The following is a 19,531-nucleotide window of genomic DNA, read 5'->3' on the forward strand; positions in this document are numbered from 1 at the left end:
CATATTCTCTCTTCTTAATGTTGTAATCCATGGCTCTAATTTTTTGCTTCATATGTAAAGTTGTGAAAATGTAATGGTGCCGTTTTATCTTCTGATGTTGGAGCACGTGTAAGCAAAAATTAAAATTTTTATATACATGAATATATGTTCTGTATAAAGGTCAAACAAACTTTGCAATTAAGTATCTTAATGTTTCATCATTACAGGGACATATTAAAGACTGTATTAGTCATACTGGTCAAGCTACATTACTTAAAAATCCAGAAGTACATCCAGTTAAATGGGCAGCATCAGGGTGGACAAATCAGGGTGGACAATAACAGAATGAACATTCAGTGGATAAATGAGCCAATACATGGTCTGTGATTGATATCTAAGAAAAATATTTGTACAATTCTATTATTTTATTTCTGTTATCATAAATACTTCAATTGAATGTATATAAAAGTTTGAAATTTCCAACATATCACAAGATAAAGGACAACATAAATAAAATGTTTCAAACTTCAAATAACTATGGCTATAATTATAACTATAAATATAATTACAGAATGGCTGACGTGCAGTTTTGGGGACATGAGGAAATGACACTTTGCAATAGAAAAATATTTCAATTATTTAAAATGTAACTTTTAAGCCAACAGAAGTCTGTAACATTATAAAGTATTTATTTATTTTAACATGTCTATCAAAATTGTAATCATTCGAAATTAAACTATTTAAATACCATATACACACTTGTAATGGGGATTTAAACGACACAGAACTTTAAGACACATTTTATACAGGCGCTCCTTCACGAAGAGGAAAAAAAAAGCATTCAGCGTGAACGTCCCCTAAACTTAAAAGAAAAATGCTTTAATAAAACAACCAGGAAGTAGAGAGAAAGTTAATACATGAAAACTTTTGTATTTTAGCCCCTCCCCCATTTGTCTTTTTTGGACAATTTTCAAATTCTCTCTCGATTCAAATCATCTTGTAATTCACCTCAGAGCTGGTTGGTTTAAGGCTTAAAACACTTTTATGAAGACTGCAGATGGCAAAACATCCAAGTGTGGTTCACCCACCACTTTCTTCCTCGGTAATTCATGTTGTAACAGCCCAAATAACAAAATTAACGGTCTCAATTTAATGGTAAAAATTGCCCTAAGTGGTTTCATATTTTTACACAAATACATACAATGTTTATGGGTTAGGGCAGGAAGGTACTTCTAAACTAAAGAGACACTGAAAACCTGTTGATAGTCAACAACCTTTATTTATCCATATATGTGAGCCACTCAAATATGGGGTAATAGACATATGGGACAATAATTGACCACTAGAGAGGGCGATCAACAATATGGATCAATTGCATTGCAACTTCTTGCTTTAACCTCTAATCTACAAAGAAGCTAGTTGACAGACAGGGACATTAAAAGACAGAAGTGACTGTGTAAACCTTCCTGTACAGAGAAAAAAAATAAAATAAAACAGGAAGTCAAATTAAAACAATGATTAGTATGTAAAGAAACAAAAAGGGAGCAGGAGCCAAAACCTTTTTTTTTTCCTATTAGCTCAGCATACATTTCCACTTGGCATGCAATAAGGCACCTAACTAACACAATGAATAAACCTATGCTAAGTGATGATGCACAATAGCTATACAAGAGGGGAAAAAATAATTCCAATACAACATTCACTCCATAAAAACTGTATTCCTTTCATTTCCCTTTCAGATTACCCAAACCTTATTAAAAAAAATAATACATCCATTTGTAAGACTTTCTCCATACAGAGGACTGTAAAAAGGAAGCTCATACCAAATCAATTCAGGAAGGAAAAATGAAGCAAACAAATTCAAAAATGCAAGCTATATTTTGTATTTGCATTAAAGTATACACAATCTATTTAGTACAGGTTGATACTTTGCAAAATGTACCCAGAATACAACTATTTGCTATACACTGCTGTCTGACAATAGCAATGGCTAAGCGAGCTGTCAAAAATGTACAGTCAGCCATAGGTAACAGAGGCGAGTACCAGTGAGAAGCACTGAAGACATTCAGGGGAATATTCAGTTATTTACAAAATCTGTTATTTTCAAATAAAGTCTGCTGAAGACTGGCACCATGTAAAGTGGGCCAAGTTCACCAACAAACTGAACAATTTCAATTTCAGCTGATTTCATGGGGTCTACCCAAAATGAACAAACTTGACTGATAGCACAGAATGGTAATAATTGGGTGGTAGAAGCACAATTACCTTAAAACTTCATTAAGTCTTCCTGTTCTTTGCTTACCTTTCACAATTGAGACATAGCTCAGCTCATAACTGCTAGGAATTAGTCAAGTTAGTAGAAGCAATGCTGTATTTGGTTGCAAATCCAGTCAGTTACATCATTAGGGATATACACTGATTAATATAGCCTTACACTTCTCAAGACAGCTCATTCCATAAGTGACATACCCTGAAAGCACCATCCCACTTTGCCTACAAGTGATGGATAAGACTAACTGCATCATACAACAAAATGCTTAATTTTCAAAAGAGAACTGCACACTACTTAATTTTACATATCTATATAAAAGAAAATCAACACATATTTACAAATATCAGCTTCTCAACCCATTAATAATAGAGGTGGATAAAGATACAGACTAAGTGAGTGAATAATTAAGCCCAGACATATTCGCTTCGTTGTCTGCCATTCAAAACCGTTGTGACCTAATACTTAGTTCAAGATTGTGCCAGAAGTGTAAAGGACACCACAGAGAACATGACTTGCAAAAGTCAGTAATGATGGAATATCAATAAGTTTCATCTACAGTTTTAATCATACAAATGACATTGTGGAACATGGTGTATTGCATCAAACTGTACAAGCACATTACACAGGGAGTTATGAACCCAATGTCAATCATACCATATTGAAATAAATTGCTCTTGAAAAGTTGAAGGACATGTTTTTAAATAAAGGGTTCCTTCAGATCAGGTCCATGCCAACTTCTCTTGCATACATTAACAAACTGGCCTGAATCAAGGGTGGGATGAACCACTTGTGGGAAGAGAAAGACCATACTGATATTCATTTTTACTAATATGAATTCTGTGATGCCTAGATAGCGAAGAAGAATGATTGAAACCCTTTCCGCACTGAGAGCACCTATAGGGTTTTTCACTTTCAAGGATTGTCTGTTTCAAGATGGTAGTGTGGGAGAACCCCTTTCCTGTTGCAACAGCACTATAAGAGCCCTTATCGTCCAAATGAACTCGTTGGTGTCTTGCAAGAGAGGAGGGATGATTGAACCTCTTCCCACAGTGAGCACAAGTGTAAGACTTTCCATCAGAATGAGTCCGCTGGTGTCTGGATAGTGATGATGAGTGATTGAAACTCTTCTCACAATGGTTGCAGCTATATGGCTTTTCACCTGTATGCATTCCCCTCTTCATATGTGTATCAAATGGGAAATCTTTATCACCCTGGGCATACATCTTTGCCTCCAAGTGAACCTTGTGGTGTCTTGACAAGGACGAGGAATGGTTAAAACCTTTGTCGCATTGAGAGCATCGGTACGGCTTACCACCTTGATGGACCAACTGGTGCTTCTTGAGGTGGCGTTTCCTGACAAAGCTCTTCCTACACTGGTTGCATTTGTAGGGCTTCTCCCCAGAGTGAATTCTCTGATGTTCTCTCAACGTGGTTGCAGCTGCGAAACACTTCCCACACTGGGTGCATCTGTGTGGCTTCTCACCAGTATGGGTTTTCTGGTGCTGTTTTAGATTGGAAGCCGTTGCAAAGCCTTTACCACACTGAGGGCAGGTAAACGGCTTCTCGCGAGCATGCAGCTCTTGATGCTTCTTAAGATGCCGTCTGCGCACAAAACTTTTTCTGCATTGGGTGCATTTGTAGGGTTTGTCATCAGAATGCATCTTCATGTGCTCTCGGAGAGTAATGGCAGCTGCAAAACTTTTACCACACTCCGAACATCTGTGTGGCTTTTCAGGAGAGTGCATCAACTGGTGAGGTTTCAAGTTGAATGCATCAATGACTCCTTTGCCAACCATCTCAAGGCCAGTGGTATAACTTTTCTCTTTCATGTGAATCCTCATGTGACTTCTCAAGCTGGCTTCAATAGCAAAGCTCTCACCACAATGGACGCAAATGTAGGGGTGAATGTCTCTATGGATTTCAAAGTGTTCGTGGAGATCAGCCATACTGCCAAAAATCTCACCACACTCACTGCATTGCAGGCCATGGGCCTCATGGATGATAACACCATTTTCTGACTCCACTGTAAGCTCCCCTCCATGGTCTGACTCCACCTTCACAATATGCTCTCCACCACCAATCTCAGTCTTCAACAGCACCTCACCAAGCAAATGCTCGGTTTTCATTTCTGCACTGCTAAAATACTGATGATGATCATGGTGTATTTCAGATTTAATGTAGTCATGGTCCGTCTCTGTTACCACATCCACACAGGCCACTGCCCCCAAGTCACCATGAATGGCTTCCAGGTCAAGCCTTTTGTCCTCTTGAGTCATAATCTCAGTCTCTGCACCATAATGCAAGTCACCAACTTGCGTATGGGCTATGACACACTCAGATCCCAATGTATCGAGACCTGGTGTGTCACAGTCAGTCTCTGACTCTGCCATCAGTACGCACTCCAGCCTGACGACTTCCGTCTTTGCGTTTAAGTGAAACGTTGCGTTGCTCAATGAGCCCCGCACCCTTGCAAAGAAGCTTGAATGATTTTTTTGTCTAAGGCCGAGTCAGGATGTGTCCTGCCTGTTGGGAGAGGAAAATACTTTTAAACTCAATTACATAATGAAAATGCAATGTATCAGCCTGAAAATGCAGAACTACATTTGAAATTGTTAATAAACCAGGTTTGAGAAATGATAAAAGGAACAGTGGCAACACTTAAACCTGCAATAGCATTCAGAAACAGAAGCACCCATCCACCTAGATTTCTAGAAGGTAAATAATTGCAACATTGAGCATGTTTACAAAAAAGTTCTTACACCGATTATGCTTACGAAGTCGATGTGTGCAGATATGTAAAAGAATTAATCGGTCTAAGGTCGAAAACTGCTATATAAACCTGGTGCGTTCACGAGAGAGTTGAGTTCCAGCATATGACATAGGCATAGTGTAAGCTCCGGTGAGAAGTGACGAACGTGAAAGCGCAGAGGATAGAGGAAGCCAGTGAACGCGAGGACTACCGCTACCGGCAGCTAGTGGTTATAGTTAATAAAGTAATAAATATGGATGTTTATCTTACAAAAATGTATCGCTTTGCTTCAGAAGGCCTTTATTATCCCCCCAGAGCCATATGGATTACTTTTTTGGGCTTCAAAATCTAAGGTACCATTCAATCCGATTATAAAGCTTTAAAGACCCAGGATATTTTTATATAACTCAGTGTTTGGCTGAAAGAAGAAAGTAATATACACCTAGGATGGCTTAAGGGTGAGTAAATTATGGGATAATTTTCATTTTTAGGTGAACTAACCATTTAAAAACACTCCTGTAAATGCAAATTTCTTACTACGTTAGATTTTTTTTCAACAAGATTATTTTTGAGAGTAACCACCTTATTGGTGTGCATGTAAACAGGCTCAGTGAAAGCATTAATGTTCATAACAAAAACATGCCACAAACAAAATGGGCAGCATCAAAGTTAAATATTTGGCCACAAATTTGAAACATACTTTAAAAGTTAGTATAAAAAAAAAGCAAACAAGTTATTGCACAAATCAAACACATATATATATGTACAAATATAAAGAGGGGTGCAGAATACCAGAAATATGGACTGAACTGTTAACAACAGAGCACGCAAAAAAATTTTTTTAAAATTTGTTACACAATCTTGAAACAAGTCCAAAGCTAGTTAGCAAAACTCTCTTGCTAAAATTTGGCTAGGCTTAGCCTATGGACAGTTTTTATTTGGCTAAAGTAGGCTAGGAGTAAAATCTAGGTGTACAGTTCACGTATACATTGTGATCAAACATTGACATTAGTAACAAAAAGAATAATGTTAAACCACCACAAACCTCTTTAAATATTACACTGATATACTGAAATTAATCCCGTGTTTACAGCTTTCTCATATATACACAGCCGACCTGTCATTGTTGGCTAGGTTAGCTAGCGAAGTAGCTGCTAGTTAGCTTTCTTGAGCATGCATTATCAGCTAACTAGCTTGCTAAATAGCAGTTTAGCTAGTTAATTAAATACTCCACTCGCAACAGTCAATCTGTCATCAATTCATAACATTACATTTCTAAGTCTTAGAGAAACTTTATGATGGCGGACATGGCAGCTTCGAGAACACACGACATCTTTGGCGGTGGGCATCTTGTGCGCCAGGCGCTGGAACAGCTAACTAGCTGTAAAATGGCCGCCACGACTAGCTTCCGCCCCTCAAGAAGCATGCAAGTACGTACTAAAACAGCAGACGACGTGAACAAATGCAAATAATCTGGGTTATCCTGCAAAATCACCCATTTCATTACTCGCGATTAAACCGCGCAGACATACCCGAAAAGTACCCTAAATATAGGTATACAGCTCAAGATTATGGCTACTTAAAATGGCTAAGCCTAGATGAACGTTGTTCGCAAAAGCCCGGGAAAGGCGGCCCCTTCTTACATAACACGTAAACCGATTCGTTTTTCAGGCGTCGAAATTAACGTGAAACAACAAAGTTATCAACGTCTTTTGTGGCTATACGTAATTCGGCAGGCTTTCACGTCACTTAGCATCAACGCAGCCTTGCTGTAAGCTGTGCTTCTCATGCTATCGTCTTAGCTAATTTTAGCTGCGTGAAACAAACATGGCCTGTCGTTCTGCTGATGGAACATCGCCGTGCTTCATCAGGGCTCTGGTCGAACGACACTCATCGTTGTGGCTGCCGTTAAACTTTTAAAATTCGCACGAAATACAATATATCGCGTAGCAATAATTATAAAAAAAAACGTTGTGACAAATGTAGCAGGCTAGTTAGCCAGCTAAGTTAATTAGCAATGATAATCTAAAAAAAAAAAACTGGACGGACATAAACAATAAACGTTTATATATCCTATCCTTATTTTATTGAAAGTTCCCGACCTCTTTGTCCTTTGATGGATGTTTTGTGAAAGGCCCTGCTAGTAGTCTCGGCGCATTCAGCGGCCTGTAGATCCAGTGTTGCCACCTATTTCTCATGGGAAGTCGTCTAAGGCTCGCTGAAATGTCGCTAAAAGAAGCTAAATCACGTAATGACGTCATTTATTACGTAAGACGTCAAATATGCATATGTAAACGAATTGGCGTAAAGAGCTATCGCAATTTTTTTTAAAGTGTTGAAACTTTTTTCTGTTATTATTGAACTAATGATTTAACAATTATTATTTAACTACTAATCATTTAGCTATCTCTAATTTAATTCGTCAAACATTCAGACAGAGTGGGATTTCTATTTATGTTTTATTTATTTTGTTTTGTAATTAAACTGCATTATTGAACAATGACAAAGTCCAAAATTATCCTAGCAATAGCAACCAGGGGTAGGTAGCAGTGTAGTGTTGGGGATGTTTTTTTATTATGATTTATTTTTAAACATGGATGTCTTATGTGGAGCTGTTTTGAGATAATATGTAACATATTTATTTTTTATTTTTACATATCTGTTGTGTGATGCTGAACCATCAGTGTGTATTACTTGTGCCAGTGTTACTACGTCACAATGACTTTTTGACAGTGACACCTCATCTGTTCATATCACTTATCTACTTTATTATAGATCAGGGGTTCTTTTCCATTCACTTTCTCGCAAAGCTAGATAATTTCTCAATGCTCTTCTATCGCTGTAGGCTGACTTTTCTTCTCTAAATGGAGAGCATGCATGTGAATTGAGGTTGAGACTCTCGCAACAAATACCAACAACACGAAAGCTTGTCAGCCTTTCGATTTGTAGAACATTTATTCCCTTATGGCTCCGCACTCTTGACATTGTGTTCTGCTAACTCATATTGGGAGTGTTCTTCTACACAACCTAGTTGAAACTTCATACAATAACGGCCTCTATTCTAGAAGCCCTCTACTTTGCCTTTGACATACATGAGTCCACACGCGGGATCTGCACGGTTGAGCAGGATGCTCATGTCGGCACACGGCCCACAAGCCCATCAATCTCTATGTAATGCATCTATGCTGACAGATTATGTGCGTGACGAGTTCTGGGCCTCTACGCAGGAGCACACAGTCCTGGTTCCTGGAGATGGTAGAAATGCTGGTCAGGCCTCCATGGGAAATACAGCTGAAAAAAGATCTTCTCTCTCAAATACAAGGCATGGTCTGGCATCCCCAGTCAGAGCTGCGAAGCCTACACGTGTGGTCTTTGAACGGAGTGTTCTAAAAGTGCCAGAACTGACGCATTCAGTCACGAACACCATTTTACAGGCCAGAGCGCTGTCCACGAGATGCCTCTACGTGCTTAAATGGAATGTGTTAAATGATTGGTGTCTTTCATATGGCAAAGACCCAGTAAACTGCCCCATACATGAAATTCTCATATTTCTTCAAGAGTAATTAGACGCAAGATTCACTCCGTCAATGCTCAAAGTTTATGTGGCAACTATATCAGCATATCACGCACCTGAAGCCGGCGCCACTAGGCAAGCATGATTTAATCATACAGTTCCTTAAAGGAGCATGACAAATAAATCCACCTCGGCCGGCTGCAGTCCCGACATGGGACCTAACTTTGGTCCTAAAAGCACTCGCAGGGCCCTCTTTGAGCATTTGAACTCTGTTGATATGTGCATGCTCTGCATTTTTGCTGGCTCTGGCCTCAGTAAAATGGGTCGGTAACTTAAATGCACTATCACTTGACAATTCATGTCTGATTGATGCAATTGCCCTGGCTTATGAGTCGCAGGGTAAGATTTGCCCAATTGGCTTTTAAAAAACTAGAGGCATGGCCTCCTTATGGGCATGGACGAATGGTGTGTCTTTACAAGACATGTTTTGCAGCAGGATGGTTTTCCCAAAACACATTCACAATGTTTTACATCCTCTCTCTCTCTTCCTCTCTGTTTAGAGCGCTTGCTATTTCCTTTGCCAAAAATGTACTTTTGCCCCTCCCGTTAAGTACAGGCTCCCCATCATTTTACACATTCGCCTGCATTCAGGCCATTGTAATTTACCATAAAGTCACAAGCACTTTCATTAAAAATAAACTTCCTTCCCGACTGGGTTCGTGAATGGGGTTAATTCATACTATATGACTATAGTTTGTATATCCATTCTGAGTGCTCCCCTGCTGGCCCAACATGAGGGTTACTCATTGCGGCATGCTCATATTAGTCGCTGTTCCGCGAGACTGCGGCATCATGCTTCCTCTCTGAGAGGTTATGTCCTGTAGTGCAGCGTGATGGGATTCAGTCCCCTATATGCGTTAGCAGAATGCAATCTCAAGTGTACTGAGTCATAAGGGAACGTCTTGGTTACATACGTAACCTCGGTTCCCTGAGACGAAGGGAACGAGACATTGCAAATGCTGGCCACACTACTAGACTCAGAGTTCTTTGAGTTGAGAGTGTTGTGCTCTTTGTCCCGCGGTCAGAAAATTCTGAGGAATGTTGTTTGTGCGCCTGGTTTTATAGCGGACAGCTTCACGCCTAAAAGGGCTCAAACACCATAGCCAATATTAAAATACTGGGGTTATTGTAGAGGTTTCAACTAGGTCCTGTGAAAGGACATTCCACATATGCACTAGAAGGGTGCAATGTCTCGTTCCCTTCATCTCAGGGAACCTATGTTTGCACCAAAGTCCAATTGCTGATGGCATGCAGGTCAATCATATTACTTGAAACATAGGGGGGCACTAGAACACAGAGACAAATTAGACATAATTTACTATAAAGCTGATGTTTTTTGTGTCACCAGATGTGGAAGAATGTCTTGGTAGTATCCAAGATGGCGGCGCGGTAGCACGCAGCGGCCACTCCGGATCCACAATGGTGCTATTTTTGTTAAAAAAGCCCGACTTTTGCAACACATGGACATCGGAGCAACCAGTGTTCGTGTCTACCATCGCCAGACACTACTCAAATATAAGACTCATGCAAAAACTAAGCTGCATGATGACCTGCAGGAGGCGCTACGTGTACTCGGCTTGCTGCGGAGACCAGGCCTCCAGCCCTCGGCGTCGCCTGATGCCGGTGGCCGGGGGAGAGGACGTCATAAGCGGTGTCGCGAAAGCGAAGCGCGGAAAGAGGGCGGGGGTCCATGCTAGGCTAAAAACAAACCCTAGCCGGCCGGCTCTCCTGTCTATCCTGCTCTCAAATGTTTGCTCCCTGGACAATAAACTGGACTATATCTGACTCCAGCAGGCTACGCAGCGTGAGTTTAGAGACTGCTGCGTTTTTGTTTTCACGGAGACATGGCTCAGCGACAGAGTTCCGGATGCCGCCATTCAGCTAGACGGGCTCGCCTCGTTTCGTGCCGACAGAAATACAGCTCTCTGCGGTAAGACTCGCGGTGGTGGCTTGTGTGTTTACATCAACACGGAATGGTGCAAGAACTCTATGCTAGTCTCTAGTTACTGTTCATCGCTGTTGGAGCTTGTGACTGTTAGATGCAGACCTTTTTATCTACCACGGAATTCACCACTGTTTGCATAACCGAGTTTACATTCCCCAGCGCTAACGCTAAGGAAGCGCTCTGTGAACTGTATGGGGCTATGAGCGAACTGCAGAACGCTCACCCCGACGGACTGTTTATTGTCGCCGGAGATTTCAACCATGCAAATCTCAAGACAGTGCTCCCTAAATTCCATCAGTATGTGGACTTTGCAACGAGAGGGCTGAACTCGCTTGATCTTGTTTACACAAACATCCCAGGCGCGTAACGGCGGAGCCCCGCCCCACCTCGGCTACTCAGACCACATCTCTGTTATGTTAATTCCAGCATACAGACCGCTCGTCAGACGCACAAAACCGCTTCAGAAGCAGGTGAAAACCTGGCCAGCAGGAGCCATCTCTGCTCTTCAGGACTGTTTTGAGTGTACTGACTGGCACATGTTCAGGGAGGCTGCAACATATGGTGATTCTACCAACTTGGAGGAATACACAGCATCAGTGACCAGCTACATCAGCAAGTGCATTGATGATGTCACTTTCTCCAAGACCATCACCACACGCTCCAACCAGAAGCCGTGGATGACTGCGGAGGTGCGCACGCTGCTGAGGTCCGAGACTCCGCCTTCAGAGCAGGCGATAAGGCAGCCCTAAGAACAGCTAGGGCCAAACTGTCACGGGCAATCAGAGAGGCAAAGCGCGACACGCCCAGAGAATCCACAGTCACTTCCAGGACAGCGGTGACACGCGGCGCATGTGGCAGGGCATCCAGGCCATCACCAACTACAGGACAACATCAGTTGCCTGTGACAAAGATGCCTCCCTTCCAGATGTGCTGAACGACTTCTACGCTCGGTTTGAAGTGCAGAATGACGTGATGGCGAGGAAGTCCACCCCTCCTCCCAACGACCAGGTGCTCTGTCTTACCACGGCAGATGTGAGGAAAACTCTACGTAGAGTCAACCCACGGAAGGCTGCTGGACCAGACAACATTCCTGGCAGAGTGCTCAGAGGATGTGCAGACCAGCTAGCAGATGTTCTTACCGACATCTTCAACATCTCTCTGAGCAGCGCCGTTGTTCCAACGTGCTTCAAGGCCACCACCATCATCCCCATGCCAAAGAAGTCTTCAGTGTCCTGCCTCAACGACTACCGTCCCGTCGCACTTACACCCATCATCATGAAGTGCTTCGAGAGGCTCGTCATGAGGCAGATTAAGACCCAGCTGCCCCCTCACTAGACCCACTGCAGTTTGCGTATCGTTCAAACCGTTCAGCGGACGATGCCATCACCACAACCCTCCATCTGGCCCTCACCCACCTAGACAATAAGGACTCATACGTTCGAATGCTGTTCATAGATTTCAGCTCAGCATTCAACACAATCATTCCCCAGCACCTGATTGGAAAGCTGAACCTGCTGGGCCTGGACACCTCCCTCTGCAACTGGATCCTGGACTTCCTGACTGGGAGACCTCAGTCAGTCCGGATCGGGAACAGCATCTCCACCACCACCACACTGAGCACTGGGGCCCCCCAGGGCTGTGTGCTCAGTCCACTGCTGTTCACTCTGCTGACGCACGACTGTGCAGCAATGCACAGCTCGAATCACATCATCAAGTTCGCCGATGACATGACCGTGGTGGGTCTCATCAGCAAGAACAACGAGTCAGCATACAGAGAGGAGATGCAGCGGCTGACGAACTGGTGTAGAGCCAACAACCTGTCCCTGAATGTCGACAAAACAAAAGAGATGGTTGTTGACTTTAGGAGAGCACAAGGTGAACACACTCCGCTGAACATCGACGGCTCCTCTGTGGAGATCGTCAAGAGCACCAAATTCCTTGTGTTCACCTGGCGGAGAACCTCACCTGGTCCCTCAACACCAGCTCTATCACCAAGAAAGCCCAGCAGCATCTCTACTTTCTTCGAAGGCTGAGGAAAGCACATCTCCCAACCCCCATCCTCACTACATTCTATAGAGGGACTATTGAGAGCATCCTGAGCAGCTGCATCACTGCCTGGTTTGGGACTTGCACCGTTTCGGACCGCAAAGCCCTGCAGAGGATAGTGAGGACAGCTGAGAAGATCATTGGGGTCTCTCTTCCCTCCATCAAAGACATGTACAAAAAACACTGTATCCGCAAAGCAACCAGCATTGTGGACGACCCCACACACCCCTCACACAAACTCTTTACCCTCCTCCTGTCTGGCAAGAGGTACCGAAGCTTTCGGGCCCTCACGGCCAGACTGTGTAACAGCTTCTTCCCCCAAGCCATCAGACTTCTCAATACTCAGAGACTGGTTTGACACACACGTGTCCTGAGTTGCACTTTAATAACTGTCACTTTAAAACTGTCTGCTACCTCAATAACTGCTATGTGCATAGAACATTATCTCATCGTATGTTATGTTTACATTTTTAGAAACTGTCATCTTTTTGCACTACTGAGTACTGGTCGGCGCTGCACTGTCTATTGTCCTGTTCATTGTCAGTAATTTGTTGTACTGTCCTGTACTTTTTGCACATGTTTGCACGTGCACTTTATATAGGTATATATAGGTAGTTTATATAGGTATTTTATTTCGTTGTGTAGTCTCATGTGGTCCTATGTTGGTCCTTTGTTGTTTTTATGTAGCACCATGGTCCTGGAGGAACGTTGTCTCGTTTTGCTGTGTACTGTACTAACTGTATATGGTTGAAACGACAATAAAAACCACTTGACTTGACTTGACTTGACTAAAGCAGACTACAAAAGTAGCTAAAATTGTTGCTAGTCGCTAGATGGTTTTATTTTCACTATGGGGGGCAAAAAGTCACTAAATCTAGCGACAAGTTGCAAAGTTGGCAAAACTGTGTAGATCTCCATTCTCTAGCATTTGCATTGCCTAGTTCTCACTTGCTTCCTCCCTCCGTACGTAACAGAATGGCGCCAAATGTGTTTGAGTGCATGAGCAAAGAAAAATAAATCGAGGAAGAAATGAGCAAGTGATCACCCCCTGGTGTCCTGTCATTGGGCTCCTTTCACAAAGCACTATCCCTGGCCTACAATGCAGCCTCCTTGTACAGGATTAATTGAGAGAGTAACTGACTAGTTTATTTAAATAGGATGATAGTGGAACGTTACCAATTTCTTCTAAATAAAATAACTAAAATCAGTTGAGCCCAAGACAGACCACTGGTGTTAAAGTGAATGGGAGAAATTGGACTGCCCAATATGGCAGATGTATGAAAAGAAGTCCTTGCCTTACAAGTAAAAGAGCCAATCACCTTTTAGATACAGACATCGCTTTTCAGTCAACTCAAAAATATGCAAGTGCATTTGCTGGACTAGCATGGCAAATAGTGTTTTACACGTGCTCTGAGCAGAAGCAGCACAATCTTTTATACCATTGTTGTCAGATATTACTGATTTTAATTGTGTTATTTGATTGTATTGTCTTGACCAATGTTTTTGAGATTTTGGCCTTTCCCCATTAAAGTAGATAAGAGCTGTAGAAAGGAGCATGCAATTTGTATCCATAGATAATAGCTGCCTATGAGCATTCCCAAGATGGCCACCTAGTGGACTGATTTGCATTGAGAGGCACTTTGCCAGCCACCCAGATAGCTGAGCACCAGCTTGGTCATGCTGGGTGACCATCATGCCATCCCAGAAGTGTCATCTTGCCACTGTAGTCTCTTGGTACCATCATCATTTTAAGCTTGATTACATTTCCTAGTGCTTGACGTTGACGCATACTCCGAGCGCTAGATGGCATTATCAATCTTGAAATCATAATCACCAAGAAGACTGCTGATATCAAGATGTACAGTGAAAAAGGAGTTATATTTTGGTCTGTTCCCACCCAAAGCCAATTGGATTGCTTCAGAAGATATTGATTAAACCACAAGAGTCATATGGATCAACCAGGTTAAGCTCTTTAATATCTCTCTCTCTCTCTCTGTGCGCATGTGCGAGCGATTGCGGAGCGAGTGAGAAGCGTGTGGTGAGTTTGAGTGTGATTTCTAACTTTTTCTGTAGTTTGTTTGTGTTTTTTGTGTGTTATTTTGGTGTAAAAGAGCAGTTTTCTTTAGAGAAAGTTGTGGGAGTGCTCCCGGCGTCTTTTTTTGCCGGGAAGCATGGCTGCTTCAGGTGTTACGAGTAGTGATGGGCTAACTCGGCGTCATGGGATTAAGATTTTGGGTAAATGCAGTGTAGAGGAATGCGCTTTAGCGGTTGGCAATGTAGTTGGTTGCAACGCTATTGTTTCTGCTTCTAAAATGAACAACGCGATCGTTCTATTTTTAAACACGATCGAAAAAGCTAATGAGGCTGTTCAAAAGGGAGTCGTGATTAATGATACTCTTACACCTGTACTTCCTCTTAGTAGTCCTTCCAGAAAGATTGTTTTGTCAAATGTTCCTCCTTTTGTTTCTGATGCAAGTATCGCTAAAGCATTGTCTGCTTTTGGTAAGATAGTCTCTCCCTTTAGGAAAATTGCCCTTAGCTGTAAATCACCCTTGCTGAAACATGTAGTATCTTTTCGGAGACAGGTCTACATGATTCTGAAAAACAATGCTGACGAGCTGAACCTGTCTTTTAATGTTAAAGTCGAAGATTTTAGCTACACTGTTTATGCAACGTCTGAAAGCATAATGAAATGCTTTGGCTGTGGCAAAATTGGCCATCTTATACGTGCATGTCCTGATAAAGCGGATGAAAATGCAACTGTACAGACAAACTCTCAGAGTAATGTTGCTGAAGCTGTGTCTGTCACGAGGATGTTGTGGCTCCTGCTGCTGTCGAGTCAGGTGCTGGTTGGTCGGTTGGGAATAAACCCACTATGGCTGAGGTTACTGCGGGTCGTTTCTCTGTACCTGGTCTCATGGTTTATGAGACGGGTAATCTAAGCAGTGATATCACTGTAACTAGAGATAAAATGACACCTACTGATAAACAGGTCAGTGAGGGTGTTGGTGAATTGGAGATGGAAACAGAATCAATCTTCAAAGTCCCTATTAAAAGGAAAAAAGTCTATCAGAGCAAAGACATTAAACAAGTAAAAAAAGACAAAACTGAGGCTGAAAGCTTAGTCTCCGATAATGACAGTGATTCCACGGTGTGGCAGGGCGGAGGGCGGGGCCGGGTCGTGATCCTTCACACCCGGTCCCGTTTTAGGCTAATTATGCCTCCGTGAGGTTTAAAGGTCGACTGCAGAGGGCTGTGCGGGAGAGAGAGATCGTTAGCGGACATGTCCGTCATGTGTGTTTGTGTTGTCTTTTAAGTTTTCCAAAAAACTATACAACTTAAAAGACAACACAAACACACATGACGGACATGTCCGCTAACGATCTCTCTCTCACAGCCTCTGCAGTCGACCTTTAAACCTCACGGAGGCATAATTAGCCTAATACGGGACCGGGTGTGAAGGATCACGACCCGGCCCCGCCCTCCGCCCTGCCACACACGGATTCCAATATTTCTGATTGTTCTTATCTTTCATCGCAAACTGAAAATGAAAATCAGACAATAGTATATAAAGTTGAGGAAATTAGCAAATTTTTGAAAGAAACAAAAGGTCTACCTGGAGTTCAAGTTGAAGATTACTTCCCTGATCGCTCAACTTTTATTAATGATGCAAAAATTCTAATGAAAGAAGGAGCTTTTGTAGATAAAGAAGTTTACCGTCTCAGAAAAATTGTGAGTAAACTGAGAAAGCAAAGCTTTAATGATGAAAAACAAGATATGCTGTAACTTATTTTTTCTGGTAGAAATATTAGCCTTGCTGACCGTTTCTTATTACTTAAGCCCATGTCTTTTTAAAACATCATTTTTTATGAGAGATTTTAAAATCGGAACCCTCAATTTAAATGGTGCTAGAGACAGTCAGAAGCGAATGTGTTTGTTTGAATTTATAAAACAAAAACATTTTGATATTACCTTTGTTCAAGAATCACATACTGACTTAAAAAATGAGGTAGACTGGAAAAAAAGAATGGGATGGGCAAATTATTTTGAGTCATATGGCTTCTAATAGTGGAGGAGTAGCTGTTCTGTTTTCAAAGAAATCATTACCAATTTCTTATGAAATAGTTAAATGCCGTTTTTTAAAAGTTAAAGCCAAGTTTGAAAACACTATAATGCATTTTTTAAATATTTATGCTCCCACAAAAGGGGCTGAAAGAATAGCTTTTTTTTTGATGTAATTAGTGTTGTTATGAAAGATTTAAACCCAGATGAATTATTGTTCCTTGGTGGAGATTTTAACTGTACTGAAAATGATAAATTGGACAGGAATCACTTAGAGCCACATATTGCCTCACAAAAAGCTCTCACACAATTGATAAGAGCTTTTGATTTATGTGATGTTTGGAGGAATGTGCATCACAACCACAGACAATATACTTGGGCACATTGTAGAGATAATCTCATTTCTATGGCAAGGCTGGATAGGCTTTATGTGTTTAATTATCAAGCAAATCTTGTTAGAGAATGTAAAATAATTCCAGTTGGTTTTTCAGATCACTGTTCTGTTGTCTGTAATATGTTTATTAATTCTGTGCATTTAAAGAGTGCTTATTGGCATTTTAATACATCTCTTTTAAATGATAAACAGTTTATTGGAATTTTTAATTTGTTTTGGGAAAATTTTAAGAAACAAAAACAGTTTTATACTTCTTTGCAACAATGGTGGGATTGTGGAAAGGTCCACATTAAACAGTTGTGTCAAGAGTATGCTCTTAATGTCACTGAAGAAATGGCTCAGTCAATGTGAAAGCTAGAAAATGAAATCATAGAACTTTTGAGTACAGCTTCTACAGGTGATGGTGATTGTTTTGAAAGCAGCAAATCCAAAAAAGAATTGCTTGCAGACTTATTGGGTATGAAAGCTCAAGGGGCGTTAATCCGTTCCCGTTTTCAAAACATTTCACAAATGGATGCACAATCTAAATCTTTTTTCAATATAGAAAGAAAGTATGGCCAAAGTCGCATCATTCATTCATTACGCTCTGATACAGGGAAAGAGCTTACTGAGCCTAGTGAAATACGCAAACATGCTGTTGTTTTCTACTCAAACCTGTACAAATGTGAATTGTCTCAAAGAGAAGATGATGACTTCACTTTTCTTAATGATCTTCCGAAGATTGATGAAGAGTCCAATTCTATGCTTGAACAATCTCTGTCACAAAATGAATTATACACAGCTATGATGAGTATGGAAAATGGAAAGACTCCTGGCATTGACGGGATTCCTGTTGATTTTTACAAAATTTTATGGCCAGTGATTGGTGAAGATTTCTTTTTGGTTTTTAATGACAGTTTGAATAAAGGATTGTTACCGTTAAGTTGTAGAAGAGCTGTTATTACTTTGTTGCCTAAGAAGGAGATCTCCAAAACATAAGTAACTGGAGACCGATTTCTCTTTTATGTACAGATTATAAAATTGTGTCAAAGGCTCTAGCTACAAGGTTAAGTCAAGTTCTGAGTCAAGTTATACATTCCGATCAGAATTATTGTATACCCAATAGGTCAATCTCTGACAACATATCATTGGTCAGAGATGTTCTAGAGGTTTCAAGGTTATTTGGTGTTAATGGTGGTCTAATTTCGTTGGACCAGGAAAAAGCCTTTGACCGTGTAGAACATGCATATTTGAGAGATGTTTTAGAAGCTTTTGGTTTTAGTCAGAGTTTTGTAAATATGATTGAGGCCATGTATCGTGACATTGAGAGTATACTCAAAGTCAGTGGTGGTTTGAGTGCTCCTTTTGAAATTCAAAGGGGAGTTAGACAGGGATGTGCCATGTCGGGAATGCTATACTCACTGGCCATTGAACCTCTGCTTCATAAGTTAAGAACTGAGCTGAGTGGTTTTACTATTCCACACTGTAATGTCACGTTGCACCTTTCTGCTTATGCTGACGATGTAGTTGTTTTTATATCTAGTGCTGATGATATTGAAAAATTAGAGATTGTTGTTAACCGTTTTAAAATTATTTCTTCTGCAAAAGTTAACTGGGGAAAAAGTGAGGCCCTTTTAATGGGTAATTGGAGTAGAGAAACTCCCAGTTTACCTGGAGGTTTAATCTGGAAGAAAGACGGATTTAAATATCTTGGTATTTTCTTAGGTAATGAGGATTTTGTTCAAAAGAATTGGGATTGTATGTTAGAAAAATTCAAAGGGCTTTTACATAAATGGAAATGGCTACTTCCCAAAATGTCGTATCGAGGTCGTACGCTTATAATTAACAATCTGGTGGGGTCCTCGTTATGGCATAAACTTGCTTGTGTTGATCCTCCTGTTGGACTTTTGCCTAAGCTTCAAGGAGAAATGGTTAATTTCTTCTGGGACAATTTGCACTGGACACCCCAAAGTGTTCTTTTCCTGCCAAGGGATGAAGGAGGTCAAGGCTTGGTAAATCTCGTCAGCAGAGGAGCGACTTATCGGCTACAGTTCATTCAGCGTCTATTGATGGGACCTCAGAATTTAGTGTGGAGACCATTAGCACAAACTATTTTAGGTGGAGTGAACGAAATGGGACTTCATGCTGCTCTTTTCTTAACGGATAATACTCTTCTGAATTTGACTGGACTACCTTCTTTTTACAAAAGTCTTTTTAAAGCGTGGAGACTTTTTAAAAATAAATGGACAGAGTCAGCTACATCTCTTTTCTGGTTGCTTGAGGAACCTGTGGTGTTTGGGAGTCAGCCTTGATGTGTCAGGAGATGACTTGCCAGGGCTAAAAGACTTGCTTGTGTCAAAGAAATTACTACAATTGAAAGATATCATTGACAAAGCAGGACCTGAACTAAAAAATGCAGAAACTGTTGCTATACATCTGGACATAAGATCAGTGAGATTTGTCAGAAAGTTTCTGAACAAACTGGACTTGAAATTAAACCCCAAGGAAAGAGATTTACTCGGGAGATACAG

At 41.2% G+C, this 19,531-nt stretch overlaps 1 protein-coding gene across 1 annotated transcript; it reads right to left on the reverse strand.

The window, feature by feature from the left end:
* Positions 1 to 1,238: 1,238 nt before the first annotated feature.
* LOC127617935 (zinc finger protein 883-like) lies at positions 1,239 to 7,219 on the reverse strand. Its single transcript, XM_052090115.1, has 2 exons — positions 7,103 to 7,219; positions 1,239 to 4,774 (listed from the first exon to the last, which is right to left on the reverse strand). The coding sequence occupies exon 2, from the start codon at positions 4,639 to 4,641 to the stop codon at positions 3,019 to 3,021; it is 1,623 nt and encodes a 540-aa protein (XP_051946075.1). The 5' UTR covers positions 4,642 to 4,774; positions 7,103 to 7,219; the 3' UTR covers positions 1,239 to 3,018.
* Positions 7,220 to 19,531: the final 12,312 nt, after the last annotated feature.

Source organism: Xyrauchen texanus, chromosome 24 (genome assembly GCF_025860055.1).
Source record: "Xyrauchen texanus isolate HMW12.3.18 chromosome 24, RBS_HiC_50CHRs, whole genome shotgun sequence".
NCBI classification, from domain to species: domain Eukaryota; kingdom Metazoa; phylum Chordata; class Actinopteri; order Cypriniformes; family Catostomidae; genus Xyrauchen; species Xyrauchen texanus.

Bases quoted from the DNA above. Each gene is read 5' to 3' on its own strand.
- LOC127617935 (XM_052090115.1), bottom strand. From the start codon at position 4,641: ATGGCAGAGTCAGAGACTGACTGTGACACACCAGGTCTCGATACATTG.